Source organism: Lissotriton helveticus, chromosome 9, assembly GCF_964261635.1.
Source record: "Lissotriton helveticus chromosome 9, aLisHel1.1, whole genome shotgun sequence".
NCBI classification, from domain to species: Eukaryota; Metazoa; Chordata; class Amphibia; order Caudata; family Salamandridae; genus Lissotriton; species Lissotriton helveticus.
The window spans coordinates 177,626,023-177,648,095 of NC_136070.1; the positions used below are offsets into that span (position 1 = coordinate 177,626,023).

At 41.2% G+C, this 22,073-nt stretch overlaps 1 protein-coding gene across 1 annotated transcript in view; it reads left to right on the forward strand.

The window, feature by feature from the left end:
- The first annotated feature begins 279 nt into the window (after positions 1 to 279).
- LOC144782679 (galectin-3-like) overlaps positions 280 to 22,073 on the forward strand; it is a 156,125-nt gene continuing 134,331 nt past the window's right edge. Inside the window, exons 1-2 of the mRNA XM_078662018.1 lie at positions 280 to 347; positions 4,719 to 4,773. Coding sequence (XP_078518144.1) covers positions 4,733 to 4,773 — 41 coding nt within the window. The 5' untranslated portion in view covers positions 280 to 347; positions 4,719 to 4,732. The remainder of the gene's footprint in view (positions 348 to 4,718; positions 4,774 to 22,073) is intronic.

The window sequence follows — 22,073 nt, forward strand, 5'->3', positions numbered from 1 at the left end:
AAGCTTGCATTTATTAGCTTTAGATCACCATTTATCAATTCCTCGAAAATATTTAATGCAAATAGTAATCTGAATGTTGTGAAGCAAAACATTTGCCATGTTAGACTAGGCGTGTCACATTCCCTGCGGTGTAAATTTATTAGCTTTAGAAAACCATTTATCAATTTCTTGACAAATATTAATGCAAATTGTAATCTGAATGTGGTAGAGCAAAGCATCTGGCAGGCTAAAGTAGGCGTGGGTCAGTCTTTGGTCAGACCTTAAAAGGTAGACTCTTGGAACCTTGTGTACAGAGCACAGCAACAGTCAGTAATTGGACATCACAGGACATTAGGCGTCTTGTTCAGGTAATACGTTTCTTTTGGACTGCCCACAAATAGCTATTATTTATTTATTTTTTAAAGTTTGAAATGTTTTATTAAAGAAGTACGAAACTTACATTAGTTTGAGTACAACATAGCTGAGATTAGTTTAACTAAAATACAGGAAATGAAATTGTCAGTATAAGACAACCAGAATTAATGGTTATTAAATGTTATGTACTAAATCAACAAATAAACACTCTAGCGAACACCTAAGTGGTATAACTAACCATTTTCTAGTTTTATAACAGGAAGAAGTGAGGGAAAAGAAAGGAAAAAGAAAAAAGGGGTGAAGCTTGTTAAGAGGAAAAGAAGGGTATACGCTGCAACTGTATCATATTGACAACCACTAACAATGGTAAAAATAAAATAGAGTTAAGGGGGATCAAACTGATGAGTAGTAGTAATAGTAGGAGAGTTAGGCATTTTTTGAGAAAGAAAGGTGGAAAGAGGCATCAACAGATTGGCTCGCTTGATTAATTGCTTAGTGAACGTGATTGTAGCACAGTCAAATCTATGGTGATTGCAGAGCATACTCTACCATTTAAGGAACATAACCTCCTGGGCGTTCTCCACAGCTAGACATTATAACCTGTAAAGCATTGTGATTGACAAATCTGCAAACTTTCCCAGCATAATAGTGTTTTTCTGTATACGAGAAGTACTACTGTAATCATGAAGGGGGGAATGAGCAATATGTGTCTTTATACCAGAGTCTCTGAAAAAAGTGGATGGGTTACCTAGTCACAGTGGTGACAGATATCCTGTCCACCAAAATATAAATCCCATTATATCCTATGGGATTTATATTTCACTGGATGAGAAATCTGTCACTGTTGTGGCAGAGTAACCTGTCCTCCGAGATCTAAATCAGGCCCTAGGTCTCTGAAATGGAAGTTGAAAATATCCAGCGGTACAAGGCAGAGGGCTGTAGCCGAAGACAGTTCCACAAGGTCAGATACCCCTTTGGCGAAGGACCGCTGAAAAGGATTTGCTGCTGAGGAGAAGAACATAGCGGGAGAAGTCTCAAAGTCAATCCAACTGGCAATGCACCTCAGGCAGACAGTTGATCAGGTTTGTCCCGGTCTCTTCTGAGCCCAATGTTTGAATTCTGGCTTTCGGGGCAACTTTAGTACCACTTGTAAAGGTACAGGACTGGAGGGGCACCACCTGAAGAAGGGTCAGGGCTCACTCAGGCTGGACCAGGTGCGGGTTCAGGCTGGAGGAAGCCTTTTTTATCCCTTACTCTCTGAATAGGAGGTCAGCACACTAGTCCTTGTGAGTCACTCTAGAGGTCCTCGGTAAGATGAAGATCCAATTCCTTATACTCTGGTAGAAAGCAGCAGAGCAGCTGGGTAACATACCAACTATCCAGCAGCAGTTGTCCTTTCTGGCAGAGTATCTACAGATCCATATGTGTACTGAAGGGTGGGTTATAACTAAGGCTACCAGTTTTCTGTTTTTACTGATGTTTACAGATATATACAGACAGAAAACGACGTGTTCCCTGTCTGTATTTATTTTTTAAGCCAGAAAAATACTGACAATTGTGCTCCTAATGAGTGACTTTCCATGCTTTCTGTTGTGAATTCCAAGACAGCGGATAGACAGCATGGGGAGTTAAAAAACAGGTTAAGATATCTTTAAATCCAGGCATATGTTAAAATATATTTGGAGTAAATTGCTAATATTTACCTGTGGGTGTAGTGTTTTGCTATATTTGGCTGTTGAATGTGCTAAAACGCGACAGGCATCAAAGTATGAGAGTGTTTGTTTATCAGTTAAATAAATGTAGAAATGTAAAAAATGTTACTCCACTTATTGGAAAACCACAAAATAAATATGGATAAATATTAATAGATGGGCAAAATAATATGGATAACTACAGAAGGGAATGTTAAAGCCCTAGTCATAACCCTGGTGCCCTTCTTCTGGAAGGTGGGTAAAGCTTCTGTAAAGGTTATTTGAAGCTCATTGAAATTAAAACTTGTAGAATGATGTTGATACATTTTAACAAGAGGAACTGCTTTAGAGGATAAAAGATTTTCATATGTTAGTTTTTGTTCATTTAAAAGCTGAAATCGCAGTTTAGAGTCGAGGTTCCCTTTGGGACTTTGGTCAGCAGCCTATATTATATGCTTTTTGTACGGCTAACAAATGTTTGTTGAGTACCCCACTGCAAGGGCCTCCCGCTCAAGAATCTCTAAATAATTTCCCTAAGGGGGGCCTTCAGGAGAATTGATACCAGGAATGTTCAGTGGCTACATAATACATGCTGTGCACTTTCCTTCATTACGCTGGGCGCACCTTTGAAAACCTATTCAGATGGTTGTATAGGGGTATATGAACACACGCTGCAACCTCGCTACAAGAGCGCAGAGACAAAAGGAATGGGGACTTAGGCTGTGAACTAATGGACAAAGAATGGGGGGTTATACTAGAGTACCCAAAGAAGATATCTCGAAACCCCAAGTTTAAACATATACAATCCATGGTGGTACACAGAGCTTACCTGACTCCCCGTAGGCTAAAAATAATGTTGCCAGACACTGCAAACACCTGTTCTAGATGCCACGCACCACAAGCTGACCTGTTGCACATGTTGTGGACTTGCCCGCGATTGCAGCACTTCTTAACAAAAGTGCAAAAAAAATGCTGGGTGACGTAGCGCCAGTGGTGGGAGGAGATACGCTTGAATACTGCATATTAGGGCTAGGCCCTAAACACAAGAAGAGAGGATCACAGAATAGGTTTGCAAATATGGCGTTGATCCTGGCCAAATGGTCAATCACGATGAGATGTAAAGCTGCAACGGCACCGACAGTAGTAGGATGGCATAATGAGTTTGTTCGATGAGTCAGAGAGGAAAGCATGGAAATTAAAAGGGAGGAAAATAGAGGGCTGAGGAAGAAACCTATCTTGTTGGAGTGGAACGCGATGCTTGAGGGGTTTGCTGCCACGGAACTTCCAGTGCATGAAACTGGAAAACTTACTATGCCGAATGGCACACCTCAATGGAGAAACATGAGGCAGCACTGTTCGCGCCAAATAGGGCCAGATAGAAATGGAACACTGAATCTCCCAATAGAACTACTGCATAAGAATAAGATAGGACTTATGGCTGAAGACCATGATGTAGCATTCAATGAGTCTGAGGGAGGGGGGATATGGGGGTCGGACTATATTGCTTTTTTAGTAGTTATGGGTGGCGGGTGAGGTTCTTTCATTGGCTTATATTGCATCATGTTGTATGTACAAGCAAACTAATTGTTGTTATTGCTAATATATTGTAAATTACATAGAAATGCCATAGAGAATATATTGTACCGACACTAACAAATATTGTAGAATTGTAGGTGCCGTTCATGTGTATGTCTTTATATTGCTTGTCATTGCACCACGAAAATTAATAAAATATGCTTTTTTTTAAAATAGTAATCCATGAGTGTGTATATATCATTGTTAATTAACAGCATCACAAGACAGTTACTTCTTCATGGCAAATTAACACAATGATTACAGAGTAAAATATGTTTAAAAACATTTAATAATGTATGTGTTTGAAATAAAGATAATAACAGTAGAATAAATGATTATTGCAAAATGATTTCATAGTTTGACATAAAAATTGTGAAATTAAAAAATAAGAAACCTCTTTCATTTCTCAGTCCAAACTGTTGACAATCAGTAAGTGATTAATCAAAAATGCCCAACAAAATAAATATTATTCCTATCTCCTATTTTAGTCTTTGTTCAACCTCATTTATTGTTTACACTTAATGCAGACTACAGAAGCATACACAAATCTTAATGCCCACCTATTCCTGTAGGTCTATAGTATTAAATTTTGCAATTCATTAATCCTCTTCTTGTACAAGGACATTTCATTTATTTGTTGAATATCTGTTATGTGGAATATGCTCTAACATTTGAAAACTAGCTTGGTGCAGATTGTGTGGCATCTTATAACAATAACTAGCAATTTCGTATGATATTGCTTTTGGGTTTGTTTATTCATAGCTCAACTATTCTGTTTTTGCAATGAATACTCATGCATGCTCATTTAAGTAAATGACACTTTGCTTTTATATGGTCCACATTGTATGGCGTCTCATAACAATAACTAGCAATTTCATTTGATAATACATTTGTTTATTCACAGCTTAACTATTCAGTTTTTGCAATGAATACTCATGCATGCTCATTTGCGTAAATGAAAAAGCCGCTGGTAATTTCTAAGAGAGATTGGTTTCTGGATTAAACACTAAAACAGATTTATACTATAGATGTATAAAACATACTAAATATAAATGTTGCTGTCTGAGAAATAAAGCATAACATGTTTTTATCTTCTAGGTTCTGCTGCAATCATGCTGGCATTCGTGGCAATGAGTTTTCTTCTTCTGAACCTGTAAGTGTATCATCAGATTTTGCAAATATTGTGTAATCAAATGTTTTTATGGAGTTTACCATTTGAAGCAAAACCTATTAGCTGCATTTTAGTCAAATGCCATTTAGAAGTATACATCTAAATATGTAGAAGACAGATCCTAGAATATAAGCTGTTTTGTCAACCACTGCATTACATTAGGGAGCTATTTCAAACCAGTGGGCTATCAGTAAAGCTTTGTGTATGTTCTTCTATAGCAGCAAAACTTGTGTAGGTCAGAAAATGTGTAAGAGACAGCATCAAGAACTTTGTGTGACAAACAAATATTGTCAGATGCCTCTCATTAGTATGCATGCTGCTGGTACTCAATGGAATTGTTCAGTAGTGTACAGAGCCATCCAGCAAAGTGGTGTACTAACCCCCATCAGTTTTAACTCTGCAGGAAGCTGTGTGAATTGATCAGTACAGAAATGAGATTCCTAGAAGACTAAGTGAATCCAATGTTTTCAAAGTCCTAATTAAAAATGGTACTTTTTATAGAAAAATGGGAAGGATGACTATTTTTAAAGCACTGATACATTGCTTTTTATTGGCCCTGAAATAGACAGTTTGCCTTTCCAATGCTATATATATATACACAAATTGTTAAGATTTACAAATGTAAAGGTAAATATTTGATCAATAATAAAAGGCTGAACAGCTGAATAGGACTAGCAAGGAATCAAATGCATAACCTGTACATCACATCAATTGTAGGTTATTAACTATTATGGGCCCGATTTAGAGTTTGGGGGAGAGGGTACAGTATCTAAAAGGTGACGGAGTACCCTCTCCACCAAACCGAAGGGTCCGCCTGCCTCATTTAGAGTCAGGTGGACCTTCAGTATGTAGACTGCAGAAACTACTCCGTCTCTGCTGCCAACATATACCTGTGATGGCCCAACAGATAAAGGGCCATTGCAGGTTTTGCCATTGGTCTGCTCACTCGATTTTGAGCGGACCGAAAAATGGCAAGTTTTTGCTTCAATGACCACCATCCAAAGTGTGGCGATAAGTGATAGTAAAAACTTTTAAATGACCCCCCACTCCATGGTTGAAAACTCCCAAGGCGAGTGGGTTATTTGTATTTATGTTAAAAACAAAATCCTGGTTTGAGTACATTTGACACCATGATGGAGGTTCCTGTAAATGTCGACCAGCAGTCATCTGTATACTTGGCCCTAAATCGATAAGACATCCTGCTGACTGGAAATGGATGACATTGATAAGCGGATTGAAAAAACTTGTAAAGTTTCTTTGCATAATAAATTTCCAGGGTTCTGTATTACCGAAAATTCAAACATAAAAACACGCTAGAATGCCTTTTAATTGTTTTGTGCACACATCAAAAGTACAACTTTGCAGGTAGTATGTTATACATGAAGCAAAACTCTGTGCTGGTTTTACCCACACAAACCCCAAGATTTCGATATAAAATCCCAACATCTTTGTCTGACTTTATATGAGTCCCATTAGAGAAATTATTTACACTTACACTCTGCGATACCATGTTTAAAGTTACAGAAAATTCAGAAAAGTCAAAAACATTCAATGATTTGAAGCACAAACATGAAAACAGGTAACCAGCGCCAAAATCTTAGTTTAGACCAGAACATATGAACCATTCCTATTTAATTTAACAAATTATCAAACATTGGGTCAGACCAAACTCATTTATTGTTTTGATTGATGGTTAAATACCTGCTACAGTTAACTTCCAAAGGATTTGGGTATAGAAAACAGAGGAGGTGATTTTGAAATAGAAGAGATCTCAAAAGAAGGGGGCACAGGTGTAGGTCTGGAAAATTGGATAGTATGGGGGTTGATGAGGAGGGAAGTACAAATCTAGGCATACGAGTTTGTGAGGCATTCTGATATTAGAGCACATTAACCATTAAGAGAGTAGCTCCTAAATTTTGAAGGAAAATAGGCATATGGATGGGACATAAAGTTTGGTTCCTTAATCATGTGTTCCACTAGAATCTTTAGACTTCACTTCTATGTTTAGCTGAAAATAGTGGCATTTCGGAAGAGACTGAGGGGCAAGATGGCGGCCAGAATGCTGGCCGAGTGAGCTAGTCTCTGCAAACGCTCCTCCGGAATGACCCGCCAACCTTGAGTTCCTTACCGCGGAATGTCATATTAGCTTACGGCTTACTTGTCTGTTTGCTTACCACCCTTCGCTGCCCTTCTTTTGTTGCTGAAAGCGATGCTTTGGCGGCTACAGAGGCATCATAACATCTTGGCAATTTGGCTGTCACCGTCGCGATGCTTCCCGGTTCTCAGCGCGTCGGCTGCCCGACAGTACCTGCAGTTGACTCAGCAGCTAACCTGGGTTATCTCGACGGACCCGCAATGCCACCGAAAGTACAAAATCAGCCGAAAAATCCCCCGAGGGTGGGGGGTAAAACGCCATCAGTTTCGGCAGCGGCTGCATCGACATCGCCCCAAGGAGAGCCCGTAAAGAGATCTCAGGCCGGAGATCTTAGACCTCATGCGGATGGTACCGGCACCGGTAAATCTTCGAAGAAAGTGAATGCTCTTCCTCCGGTACCGGCAATGTTTAAGACGCGCGGAGGCTCTGCGGCAAAAGGTCATCAGAGCCCGGTTCAGTATAACCCTGCAGACACCCCTACAGTTCTAACAGTGGACAGCACAGCGCCTATTACCGGTAAGACAAAGCCCGCGGTAATTGCATCATTGCCTGTTACCCCTAAAGGTGTCAGTGGGGGGGGATCACATAAGACCACTGGCTCAGCAGGAAGAGGAAGGGGTGCCTGTATGTGTGGGGGGACAAACAATATCTTCAGAGTCTGCTCCAACTTCCAGTTTACATTCCAGTGGGACTCTGGGAGATGTAGTCTCCGGCCTATCTAACATTATTCCTGACGTAGAAACAGTGAACTTTTTCTCTCTCTCGGAACATACTGGCTCTTCTGCTGAGGATAATGGGTTGGATAAAGACTGGTCGGATGAGGAAGGTAGCGACTCGGGAGACTAGCGCACAAATGATGTTCTGCACAGCATGGGGCTCCCTACAGTGCGTAAGTTGCCTCAGGATGTAGGCAACTGTCTGAATGCTGACCCACTTGCTTGGGATTATTCATTCTCTGCTCATCCTGGAGCACGAGATGATCTTTCTCTCCCTGCCTTAAATGTTCAGGACTCCAATACTAATCTCCCTCCAGGTGAGATGACATTATCAATATTATATCAAACGATAATGGCCCATCGGGAGGAGACACGGCAGGAGAGCGCCCGGGCACAGGGGTCATGCCGCAGAATACAAAACTCACTGCGCAGCGTAATAAAGACATGCACGGAAATAGCAGGCAGGATCACAGAGGCAGAAACTTGGATCTCTACACTTGAAGATGAAGCTCAAAAATCAGTAATTGATGAAATTCAGTCTCAGAGGCTCAACATTGAAATGAAATTGGTTGATATGGAAAATCAAGCACGCCGGAACAATTTAAGGATTTTGGGGGTGGCTGAGGGGACGTAAGGGTCGGACATCCATCAATTTGTTGGGGATCTCTTCGTAGAGGCATTTCCGGAAGTTAAAGATTGGGACTGGCAGTTAAAGATCCAACGTGCTCATTGCTTTCCCTGTAAAATTAATCCACGCTCAGGTCAAAATGCTAATAGACCCCGCGCTATTTTAATTTGTTTTCAAAATTTCTTAGCTAGAGAAAGAGTTTATGACCTGGCCAGGCCTGATAAACAAAGATCAGGGAAGGGTTGTCAATTTTTTGTTAGGCCAGATTTTTGTCCGGTCATGGTTGAGCGGAGGTGGCAGCTCCGCCAACTGATTGCCCCCTTTCAGACAAAGGGGGCGCAGGTTCTTTTGCTCTTCCCGTCCAAACTAAAGGTAATACATCATGGCCAGACCAGATTTTTTGAATCTGAAGTACAGGCAAAACTGTTTTTGGACACACTGTGAATCGATGTAACTGTCTGCAAAATGTATGAGTATCACTGCATATGTTGACTTTTCTTTTTCCTTTTTTTTTGGTCTCCTTCTTTTTTTCACTATATAGGATTATGTCTCTGTAGGGGAAGTTAATGCAATTGCAATATGAATAGATGTCATCCTTTCCCTCTACGGGGCGTATACTCTGTCTGTTGAAAACAAAACAAAACAAAAAAAGGTTTCTTCTTTTCTCTTTATATGGGGGTTGGCGGCAAATCGGAGGAGGTTTTTTTGCTCACACCAGCTTCTCCATCAACCGGACTTCGGTCCTGTTGCCTAGATTGGGGGGAGGGGTGGAGCGGAGGTGGTAGTGTTGGGGGGGGGGGGGTGTTTGGTGGGGCCTGGGGGGAGGGGTGGGGGTGCTTTCAAAAAACCAGCTTGAAAAATTCTTTTTTTGGTATAATAATTATGTATTAAAACAGATATTCACTGTAACTGAGATGCCTTTGTCTATATACTCTAATGGCGTTAGGTAAAATAAATATAGCCTCAAGGAACGTATGCGGCTTGAATAATGGCAAAAAGCGGGCCTTGCTGTCTCGAATTATCCAGGGGCTTCGGTTGGAGGTCGTATGCTTACAAGAAACGCATGTACCGTGGAATAATCGAAGTTGTTTAAATATCCCAGGGTTTGATTTAGTGGCATGATCTCAACAGTCTTCTATGGTTAGGGGAGTAGCTATACTTTTAAAACGAGGGGTAGGTACATGCGTGAGATCAAAACAAGATAATGCGGGGAGATGGGCACTGGCAGAGCTTTTGATTAATTGTACATCTCTCATGGTCTGTACTATATATAGTTCAAATTCGGATGACCCTGCAGTTTTGGACCACTTGAATGTAGAGCTCGCTTTATGGCCACATCCGATTTGCTTCTGTGGGGACTTCAATATTAACTTAGCGGCCAGTTTCAACTTGGTTGTAGATCATAAATATGTGGGTTTGAAACACAGGGTTTTCCGGGCTCTGCAAGCTTTAGTACAAGAACATTGTAGGGTAGACCTTTGGTTTCACCACCATAGAAATGTAGATGGTTCAACATACTTTTCTGCTCCCCATAAAAAAATGGTTCGTTTAGATTACTTTTTTTCTCAGATCAATCTGCAGATACCACTTTAATTTCGATTATGCCCAGAAATATTTCAGATCACAACCTGCTGACCATTGTAGTTTGAAATCTGTGGTAAGTCCTTTAAAAACATGGACATTTGAGCGAAAATTGTTATTGGATGAAATGTATGTTGATCATATGAGAGCCTGGATAACCGAATTCTTGCACATCAACAGAGGTTCCGTTTCTAGTGAAGTTTTGTGGGATTCATTTAAGGCTGCTATTCGGGGTGAGACTAAAAGTGTTTGTCTACCGTCAGAAGTTAGTCAAAACACAAACTAGTGAGCGTATTGATGAATTACGTCGGGTAGAGATTCAGCTCACTAATGCGATCAGGGATGGTCGCAAAATAGACTCTATTCAATTGCAAGTTGCTTTTGTTAAGTCATCCCTTCTGGAGTTCCTTGGGCAGGACCTTGCGGTTAAATACTTACAATACCGCTCGACAATGTTCGAGTATGGCGAAAGATCAGGCAGGTTCCTTGCCAAGCGCCTTCAGCAGCGGGCCTTGGCTAACCGTATTGTTAAGATCCAAGATACTCGGGTGGATTTATGATACTCCAGAGTGGGGTAACTGTCTTTTCTGAATTTTACCAGTCTTTGTATACTGAGGAAATCAGTGACCTGATTATAGAACAGGAATTTGATAACTTTGTGGCTGGCTTCAACACTTGCAGAATTTCGGATTTACAGAACTCCCTTTTAGCCGCTTCGATAGAGTGGGATGAGGTGGGAGTAGCATTGAATTCTTTGGCTAAAGGTAAAGCAGCTGGGCCTGATCTTATCCCATTAGAGTTTTATTCTTTATTTCGAGCTGAGATTCGGGAAGATCTTCTCACAACACTAAGGAAAGCTCAGCTTGGGACTACTCCAGACTCATGGCATTTGACAACCATTATTTTGATTAGAAAAAAAGACAAGCCAGAGTTGGACCCAGCCTCATATCGTCCGATCTCATTAATTAATACGGATAATAAATTATTCTCAACGATCCTCGCTGCTAGACTTGCGTCGGTAATATCCCCTTTGGTTTCAATCCGTCAGCATGGCTTTATTCCTGGAAGGGATACGGCGGATCATGTGCGTCGGATTATTGCCTTGCTGGACTGGGCTCAAGCCACAGATTCTCCATTAGGGCTAATCCTATTGGACGCCGAAAAGGCGTTTAATAGGGTTGCCTGGGGGTTTCTGTGGAGAGTTCTTCAGTGGAAGGGCTTTTGTCGGGGTTTTATACAGGCCTTACAATCATTATACATTACGCCCCAAGCATCGGTATCTATATCAGGTCTTCTTTCTAGCTCTTTCGAAATAGGGAGGTTTACTAGACAAGGGTGTCCCTGTTCACCCATGTTATTCGCTTTGTGCATTGACCCGTTCATCAATAAAATAGAGTTTTCTCTAAATATACCCCTCGTTAAGATTAATGGGCTTGAATTTAAGGCATTGGCGTATGCCCATGACATTGTTGTTTTAACTACTAATGTGTCATTGGCATTCACAGCTTTACAGAGTTTGGCAGATTCTTATGGTCAACTCTCAGGGTATAAGCTTAAAATTTCGAAAACCCAGGTTATACAAACTAAGAATATGGGCCCTTCGGATGCGCCAGTTGTTCATAGTGCTAAATATCTGGGGGTTGAACTTATAGCAGCAGTGGAATTATTACCTGAAATAAATATTTTACCAAGTGTTCAAACAGTTAATGCCACTCTGAGTAGATTGGGTAAATTACACCTGTCCCTGTTTGGTAGGAGGAACGTGTTAAAAATGCTTGTTCTACCTAAGTTTCTATATCTATTTAGGATAATTCCTTTGGAATTTGCTCAGTCTATTTTAATTCGAGCGGAAAGCTGCTGTAATAGGTTCCTTTAGGGCTATCATTCTCCTCGGAGGGCAGCTAAGTGGATGCACTTGCCTTTGCAAACGGGGGGGGGTGGGCAGTCCCCGATCTGTTACTATATAATTGGTCAGCCTTGTTGCAACACCTGGCTGTACCTCTGTTTAGGGCAAGAGCTCCTACTTTACCGGCGTGTTCTCCTTCGATTTTTGAGATAGGGCTGGGCGAAGACGCCAAAGGAATTCTTCTTTCGGTGCTGGAACCCAGCTACTACAAAAAAACTAAGTTCAAGGTAATTCAAACAATGTTGTCAGTCTGGAGGAAAATACGAAGGAAGTGGGCAATCCGGAACTATAATTTCTACACACCTTTGGCTGCTGCCAGGTTGTTACCGTCTATCTTTCAAGACTTTGTTACTGTCAGGTGGAGAGCACATGGTATCTGTACTTTGGGTGACCTATCCGATAACGGCAATATGGCTTCTTTTTTATTTTTAAAAGGAAAATATGGGTTAGGTACACATGAATTTTTTTAATTTCTACTGATACGTAGCTATATGGATAGGCTTTTGCTAACTACACCTACTGCCCTTGTTAAAAACCCACTTATGGAACTTATTTTGATAAAGGCTTACCAGACGATCTTTTGTCCCTAAATACCAGATTGGATTGTAAACTTGGCAAGAGTGGCATCGATATCTCAGTATTATTGGAATTAGCTGATTCAGTTCTAATCTCTGGGAGTTTACGATCGCAAAGCTATATGGCCCTTTTTGATCTTTATTTCACTCCTGCTAAGATCTCTAAATGGGGAGGGACTAGGGGTCATGGGTGTCCAAGATGTGGCCAATTGGCTGCTAATGATGTTCATATGTTTTTTTCATGCCCAAAATTGGCTCTTTTTTTCAAGATGTTCAAGGTTTTATTACAAAGTGCTTTTAAGATTCCGATGTCTATCTCAGCCGAGCTAGTCATAACAGGGTCTGAAAATGATTGTTTGTTTACTAGAACAACCCATGAAACTGCTGTTCTTTGTATTGCGATGTCTGTAATTCGTTTAACTATAACTTCTGAATGGATTAATCCTATCCCCCCAACGTTTGTCAATTGGAGAGCTAAGATTCTCGCTCTCCATAAATTAGAATCAGTGGTCTTTCATAGGGGGGGGGAAGAGGAGGCGAGAGAGGGTGTTGAAAATTTGGGCTCCATTTACACAATGGATACAGAATTGAACGTTATTATGGTTTGTTTTTCATTCTTTGGACAGGTTTCTTCTTATTTTCTCATGTCAAATGATACTGTCTGAATATTGTGTTAAAAGTGTTTTTCTTTTTTCCGTATGATACTGAATAAAGGAGTTTGTCAAGCTGTAAAAAAAAAATAGTGGCATTTCTTTAGCCATACTAAAATACAATACAACCCTGAATTTCTGCTTTATTATTTTATACTTAGTTTCTACAGCACACTACTGGTGCCTGCTGCACAATGGAAAAAAGCCTAGCCAGAGAAAAATATCACTAATGCTAGGGGAGCCACAAAGTTTTGAATCTGAAAACCCAATAAATGAAGCCAATCTTCTGGTATTTAGTGGATAAACAACTAGGACTTTGAATGCTTACTAAAGAACAGATACATTAATAGTTTTTGTAAAAGAGCCAGGATTTAGTTCCAACTTTACTGCCTGAACCACACTAGTTAAGCAGCACAACCCGTTTTATTTTTTGTATTCGTTATTGCATTTTTTTCATTTAATGCATCCTGGGTAAATGCAAAGATGCTAGATGACACCAACGCACATAATGACTCATAGTGACTTACAAAGAAGACTGAAACATTGCTACTGTGTCCCTTGGGCAGTAGCTAAGTAAGAATACCTAGGGTCCTGGTGCATGCTAGACAAATGTCCCCTTTTGATTACTGTTGGGGTAGGAAAATACAGGTCTGTTCAGCAATGGGTCCCTGAAGGCTCTGTGCCTCAGCGCCACTGCACCTGCTGCACCAATGGTAGTTACGCCCCTGCACGTGTGCCCCATGAAGTCCTCTACTGAACATTATTTTCCTCGATTAAAGCAGTGAAGCTGAATAGGTAAAATGTGAGTGTACTTTTGCTCTAGCACCATTGATGCACTGTAGTATATAGGTGTTGCACCTGTGTCAACAAATGTTGTGTCCATTAGAAATATAGGCAATTGCAATTAAATCATGATTTGAAAAAAATTAACTCTGTTACAAAGATATTTTCTCTTGCCCAGGTAAAAGTGGAAAGGTTTTCCTCAGTTTATGAAGCTAATAAAGCTGATTTTAGCAACTCTGATTTGCGTCTTGATAGACAGTATATCATGTTCATCTGTCCAGAGGGATTGACTGTTTCATGACAAAGCCAGCAAGGTGTGTATCACAAATAAACTGTTGTCATGAAGCTCCTAGGGATGTTTGGTCACAGCACAGTCCCTAAGCATCAGTGGGTAAGGTTGATTTGACGCCAAGCAATAATTGTGACGATGGCTTTATTTAAAGATCACCTTTTTAGAAATGCATTTACCACAGCTTTCTTCAATTCAAATGACATGGAATTGTGAGACTATGGACCATTTAATTGGTAGTTAAGTCAAAGGAACCACCACATGGGGTGTCTGTTTGAGACTGTGTCTTAGGTTTATGTCCGGGGTAATCCTGAATGACCCCTACTTTTGATTGAGTATCTGTAAGGGGAAATGGGAACAATTCAGAGAAGTCAAGGCTGGCTCATTTGATCTTCCTCACTCCACGCATTGGGATCTGTATATGCCCTGATTACAAGTTGGGTGGTTAATTCCGTCCAGTGGATAAACCCTTATTTACGCACAGGATGAAATTGAGAGTTTGGTTTTATTTAACACATCCGATAATTATCGGATGCCTTATATAACCCAACAAATGTGCCAAAATTTAACAGGGGGATTATGGATGGTATTTACCATACCATGCAGATTTTGGTGTGTTAACCAACAACATCCTCATGTTATTCCCCAAAAGCTGGTAATAGGTGCTATTTATCGCACCCTATAAATAACGAACCCCAGGTTATCATTATTTGCCAGGTGCGATAAATAGCACCTTTAATTGTAATCAGGCCCTACGTCTAGCTATTAGAGAGGGTCACTTGGACCTGCTAGTCTAGTCTATTCAGCTGAGTGGGGACTAAATTGCTAGTTCTACTGTTACATCCTCTGTAGCAGGTTTTAAATACTTACCAGTGTTGATGAAATTGTCTTTGATAATCATGAAATATTTTGGATGATAGAACATATTAATTGGTTGCCTTTAGGTTGAATATTTACTTAAATAATCAAAGCACGTATTAGGACTCCGCTTTATCCAAGAAATAGGATTATTTTATAGTAAGAATCAGTGTCACATTTCATTCGTTTTGGTACACAACTTATGTTCTGGCTAATGCACAGATTGATAGTAACACCCAAATATATGGGTGATTTGTATCTATTACCAAACTTCAGAAAATTGCAGATTCTGCTTTCTGAATTGTGGAAGTGTAGAAACTAGTGTTAGTGTCTTAGAGCTAAACTCTACTTTCTAAGTGGCAGGTTTGCATTATGCTAGAATTCAATCGGAGCATATTGGTTGGTATTGGACATGGTAAACAGGAGAGAAGTCGCACTTTATCACCCTAGTAGTGTCAGTGACTTGAGCGCATTTTCTTCTTTGTAAGTGTTATTGTGTCTGTTTGAATATCTTAGGACCCATCTACCAACGAAGTGTAGGTTACCACACATTAAGTACTTTGCTAGCAAAATCAAATTTGTGTAACCTCCTTGTTTGTGTAAAGGAACCTAAAAAAAAATCAGTCATGATCTTATGTTGAGCCAATGATCCCTTGAAGGTAACAAGATAGATAGATGAACTGGTTGTTGTGAGGAATTTGTTGATTTCCTGATTTAACCACCTGCATTTTTTGCTTTTGGAACACCGATTCCCTGGGATCTCTGTGCGTGAGGTTTGCTAACTGAGGTATCATGACTGCTACCTCTGATAAAGTAGATTTGGGTGCCAGCCACCAATATCTGTCTTTACAAATAAGGTCTGCTGCTTCTCAGTTGGGGTATGAGGCTCTTATCTGGTTATATATGATCATGTGTGCACATGCATGTGCACCCATAGTGAGCTTAATGGGTATGCATACAGTCCGAAGCAGTGCCAAATGTCTGCCAGAGCCACTCAGTCAACTCATTTCATAGTGCAACAAGGTAGGACAAGGCGTAGGAAATGGCCAGGACATGACACCTGGACCCATCAATATCAGGATGAGGACAGGAGATCAGGAAGCACGCCAGAGTTGTACACATCATAAGAAATGGTAGAGCAGATAGGCCCCCTGGCCCAAATGGCCTACCTACAGCTCTCTTCAAATCTAATCCAGAATTCTAGGCAAAAAAAACTAAGCACCTAATATAGTGCTGTGTCACGGTCTCAGGTTGCCTCTGACACGTGGCACAGATTCATAACCAATCCAATCTATGAAGGAGGTGAGAGTAATAACCCTGCTAACTACAGACTAGTAGCATCTTAACATTTTGCAAGCTTAGTTGTACCTCTCTGCATGGGCAAACAGCCAGGGTTTCAGTCCATGGAATGAATAGGATTTTGCATAGGGCAGCATATGTTATCAAATCTAGCAGCCCTCACCATCTGCATGGGAAATGCCCTTGCCTCAAAATTACTACATTATGCCTGTTTCCTAGACTTTAGAGCAATATTCAATACACTTCCCCATGATGAATTATGGCCGAAGTTACTAAACACCGGGATTCCAACAAAAATATTGAGAGCTATTCGGGTATTGTACTCCAAAAGATGGTTCCATGTGAATTTAGGAGTGGTATTAAGCTCTCCAGAAAGATATATACCTCCGTCGGATCGATGCATGGGTGCATTCTCACCTCCCTGCTGTTTAACATCTACATCTCAAGCCTCTGCAGTGATTTAAATTAATTAAATCTTCATCCTCCAAACCTCAGGGCCATCCCCTGACGCATATGCTATGGAGTCTCTAGCTGATTGGGCCCAAACAGGGATCCCATATTGGGGCCTGGAAATAATGGGTAGACAGCACACCATAGCACTATATGCTGATGACCTTCTCCTGTTCCTTCAAACAGACAGGGAGGATTTAGACGGGGCTAAGGAACTACTGGCACAACTTGGACCGGTTTTGGGCCTGGTGGTGAACTGGAAAAAGTAATGCCTGTTCCCCACCCAAGTAGATAGGGAAAGGCCAGCAGCAGTAGCAGAGGTGTTGTGGGAACCGAATTGTCTCCAATACTTAGGGATTAAAATATACCACGACCCGGGAGATATACCGGAAGGGAATATAGGAAAAGCCATTCAGGGTGCAAAATTGAATATAGAATTCTGAGCATCCCTCCCCCTCTCAGTGATTGGTAGAATTGCGTTACTGAAAGTAGTGACCTTACCTAGGCTAATATACTACTTCGTAGTACTCCCTGTGTGGGTACTAGCGAAGGTATTCCAAACCCTGAACTCACCGATAACTACCTTTTTTAGGGGGGGAGGGGAACTGAGTGGCGCTGAAAATCCTGCAGAGGATCGATCCAGGCATTGGGTGGCCTGGCACTCCCCGACTTCGAGATACTATTTAGCAGCACAATTACAGTGGCTGACACAATGGGTGGCCAGGAAATTACATAGGGCAAATCATTTGGAATCTGGGATGCCGGACCTGGACATTCTGTTTTTTGTAGTGTTAAGCTTGCCTACATCAGAAGTAACAAGAGGAGCAGAAATGAGAGTGCTCCGGAAGTGTTGGATACGGAGCATAGAAGGACTAAAATTACAACACCTATTTTCCCCAGACATTCCATTGCAAATCCTTATGGTCCTGCCGCATGGGGGTGATTGGCGGTTCTGAGGGAATGGGTTACGGCCGGAGTATCCACGGTTTGAGCGCTTTATGAAGACAGTGTACTGTTGCCTTTCATGGACTTTCAGGGACTTTCAGGGGAGGTTTGACTTACCACAGGGACACTTCTTGCTACACAGAGCCTTTACAGCAGTGATACATAAACACTGGGGAGCAGGGCTTTCTGAGCCGTCATTGTTGAGCGGGTGCCAATATGTGTTGTCCTCTTCTGACATACAAAGCGGCCACCTGTCTGTATTGCAGGCTCTGGAACAAGACATCCCCTCCACTTAACAACTTGTGCTTGCACTGGGATGAGGACCTTGGGGTACCCATTGAAGGGAAAACTTGTACAGAATTAGTGGAACTAAATACAAAATCAATTTCCTGAGCTACAAGCATGTAGTGCAGGACAGTAATTAAATCACACATTTAGTTGTCTGATATTGACACCAATATCAGATCGGAGTACTCTCGGCCGCGATGCTCGAGATTGAGGACATTGATCTCTTTTATGAAGATTGAAGACAGAGCTAAGTTGTACTCCCACTTACTTCATACAGAAAGTGCCATAACTGGTCTTTTTCTGCTGCCCAGTAAAATACAAAGTTGGTTGATCAAGTTGGATACACCGTATACCACCTGTAGATTCTTAGTCCATGCCCTGACGAAGTCTGTGGTTAATACCAATAGACGAAACATGTGTTGGCAAAACTGTGACTGCTGGTAACTTTGATGAAGAACTGAAGAACAACCAAATATCACAAGATATGTAATATAAAATAAGGATGAACATTTAAGACAACCAATGTGTGATTTAATTACTGTCATGCACTACTTGATTGTCGCTCAGGAAATTGATTTTGTATTTAGTTATATAAATGTGGATGTATTTTCACATTAAGTGACAACATAGGGTAGTCGTTGTATTCTTTTTCCTTTGAGCACTATCTGAAGAATTTTGTAGCTATAAACATATCATCACATAATCGTGTGCAGCATATACCGCACTGCCCAATTTTGATGACTGAAATAGTGGAACGTTTCCTGAAACTCTCTAAAAATGCCCTGTTTCAATTGATACACTTTTACTTACTACACAGGGCATACCACACACCTGCACAAATAAATAAATATTTCCTGATTGACACATCTAAGTGCCCGCACTGTGATTAAATAGGGGCTGGCCTTTTACATACGTTCTGGTCCTGCTCAGAGTTGAGAAACTATTGAGGAACAATAGCAGACTTATTAGCTGAAGTAACCGAGAGGTAAGTTTGTTGCACACCAGAACACTTTGCTACATTGGTTGTCACACACCTTTAAGACCAAAGTAACTAGCATGCTCCAGGACTTTGCACTACTCTTGGCCAAGCGAGAAATTGCCAGACAGTGGAAATCCAAAAGAGGGCCCTCCGTGGAGGGATGGAAGAAAGAGTTAGTAAGATAGGCGGAATATAAGTGAGCTACACGACTAAGAGAAGCCAGAAGGGGCAGGGTTCCTTGGAGGAAGCCAGAGCATGGGAGGCACTAGTGACATCATTGAGGCACACAAAGCCACCGCTTCCATAGGTGACCCTGGACAGCACTTGGAAGTCTCAGTTACTCAGACGCGGTCTAGGTCATACTGGACAATGTAATTAGTCCCCAGGCAAAGATTTCGGAGCCGAAAGCCACAAAAACAACATACATGGTTAAGTACGGGACACTAGCACCTGGTATAATAATGTTGCAAGGTACCTAAAGGCACTAGAGCCAGCCAGAGCACATCCAGAGGGAGGGGGAGGATAGAGAGAGGAACTAGTTGGGAGCCAGAGTTATGAAGTACAGCACAACTATACTTTGACTAGATCTGCAGGAACAGTGAACCACGTTTGTAAAGCTATGATATAGGTCAGAATATACACTCTGAAATAGATTGACTCCTGCCTACATCCGGTCTAATATTCAGCGATTGAATTGTTAAATGGGAGGCTTGCAGAGCGTGGACATTAATTCATTGTACATATATACCTCTGCCCTGATTTTCCTTCATATTCAATAAATAATTTGTTTAGTAAAGCCAAAGGGTTCTTCTGACCTAAACTCACTAGGCACAGGGGGTAATTCAGTGGGGGAGTCGATGAGGCTAAAAGTATTCTAAATACCAGGTGCTTTTGATCCTTGTAAAATCTACTCGAAAAATTGCCCTGTAACTGTCTTAGATTATAAAATGAGCATTTTTACTTTAATCCCCATAATGCTGTTTGCTTTTAATCTTTGCACTTGTACCTAACCCCATACTGTTTAAAGCAACTTCCAGGGAAAGTAGGAGCATGCCTCTTCAGGGAAGGCAGAGCATTTCTAGGTATGCTTGCTCTAGTTATAAAGAAGGCCTGTTAGAACAACTTCCTCTGGCCAACTCACAAACCGCTATGTGCATTTACATTCCAACCTGCGTATTGCTATTGACAATTAATCTGTCGCAATATCACTTTATGACCCACGTAGTCATACACATCTTGCAAGGGAGGAACAAGTGGGGGAAGGCACTAGCACTTAGCGACACCGCTCTTTCCCTGTACAAATGGACGGTTGTACATTATGGCTGTTCAGCGTCCAACGTAGACCTTACCAAGAGCAAGTGTACTTTAATTGCCACTTTTCCATAGGCATTTTACATTGTATGCATTTGCTGCTAACCCCCAGTGCATATATTTTCATAGGGCAACAATGTTGAGTAGTAGGGCAGCTGGAGGGGTCCCTCTCTCCACTTCAGTTAATTATTGTATGGGCAAGATTATTATAAGCATTGCACGTGTCATTTTATTGCATGTGCCTTTTTATTACTGCATTCCCTTCTCTGTTTTTATTGCCGTGTTATGTTATTCTGCCGTAGGTCTCGCTGTTAAAGCGCCGGGATACTCTTTTTGAGTCGCCGCGCGCTATATAAAAAGAATTATAACATAACATAACAAATGGTCTAACAGCCAAGAATAATGCTGGTTATACAGGGTATCTCAAACATTTAGGTTCACGTTGTGCAATTTAGTCACTAAATGGTTCAATTCAATTAAATTCAACTTTATTCAGACACGAAGTATCCACAAAAGTACAAACACACACAATGGCAGCCCATGATAAAAGAGAATAAAACATATAAATATTTAAAACCGTCAAAAAAAAACACACACAATTAGATTTCAGGCAATGGCAACCGTGCTTGGGACAATTCAAATTCATACAGTGTTCATCGAAATGTGGGCTCGGACAGTGTTTCTGAGAAAATCCCGATATGAAAAATTGTCTCTTCACCATTCAGTTCCAGCAGCATGCTAAGAGCTGCCCTATAATTTGTCATAGAGTGCTTTTTAAATAGAGGGAATACAATAAGCTCTGTGTACATAAGATAAGACGTACATAAAAAAGGCAGTAAATATTGTCCAGATTTCCCATCACACGGGCAGGAGAAGAATCAAGGTTAGGCTGAAAGACTGAGGGGAAGCATAGCAAATACTTAACAGTGCCATCCCTAAAGCGGAACAGTAAGCTGAGTTCCCAGCGGCCCAATTGTTTAGTTACATATCCCTCAATTTGGCTATTGTCTTTGATGTTCACATAAACTGCCACGCCCAACTTCCTAAACTCTGTGGGCAATATTTCATCATGAAAACATTTATACAGGGCTAGATGAAGCTGTTTTATACTGATAGAATGAATAACCTTAAGGTTCTCTAAAACATGCAAATAACCAATCTTGCGCAGACAAGTCTACACCCCAGCTAGCCATGGAATGTCCATACCGTTATCGCAACCAAGGCAATCCATTATAATATCTCTTGTGAGACTTGCGTCTTTGTTTTTCCTCACAGCTATTTATAACAAAGGTTTATGGGCACTGATATCATCTTCTATGTAAGGTAGGCTCAATTCACTATCACAGATAAAATGGGGAGAGGAAATAGGGGCTGCCAAAACCTGGTGGCAAAACGTATTTTCTTCAGTCTGAATGTTGTTATAATTAGAGAAGCCCCAGACCCCATCCCCATATGTTGCCGTGGTATCAGGATACATAGTATCTCCATCGATACGCCGCTGCCCACAGCCCCAAACCAAATAACACACAGACACCAGAATTGGAATGAGGAAGCTGCAGGTTTATTTGTTGTACAAATAAAAGGTGGGTTATCTTACAGGCGACCCCCTCCGCCCCGCAACCCGTCGTTGCAGGGTACCTGAAGTTGAGCCAAAGAAACACCAGTGGCCATAGCCCAGTGTAGTACCTGGGAGGATAAACTCCTCCCACCGGTAGACCTATTGTCCACCCACTCCGCCCTCTGAACAAGGGAGAGTTAACTCACACCTTCCCCAGCCGGCCGTAGCGCTATATGGCAAGCCCCCGGTTGCTCAGGCTTACAACCGCCCTAAGGACTAACGGGGCGCCGTCGTAACCCAAGTTCCCAAGA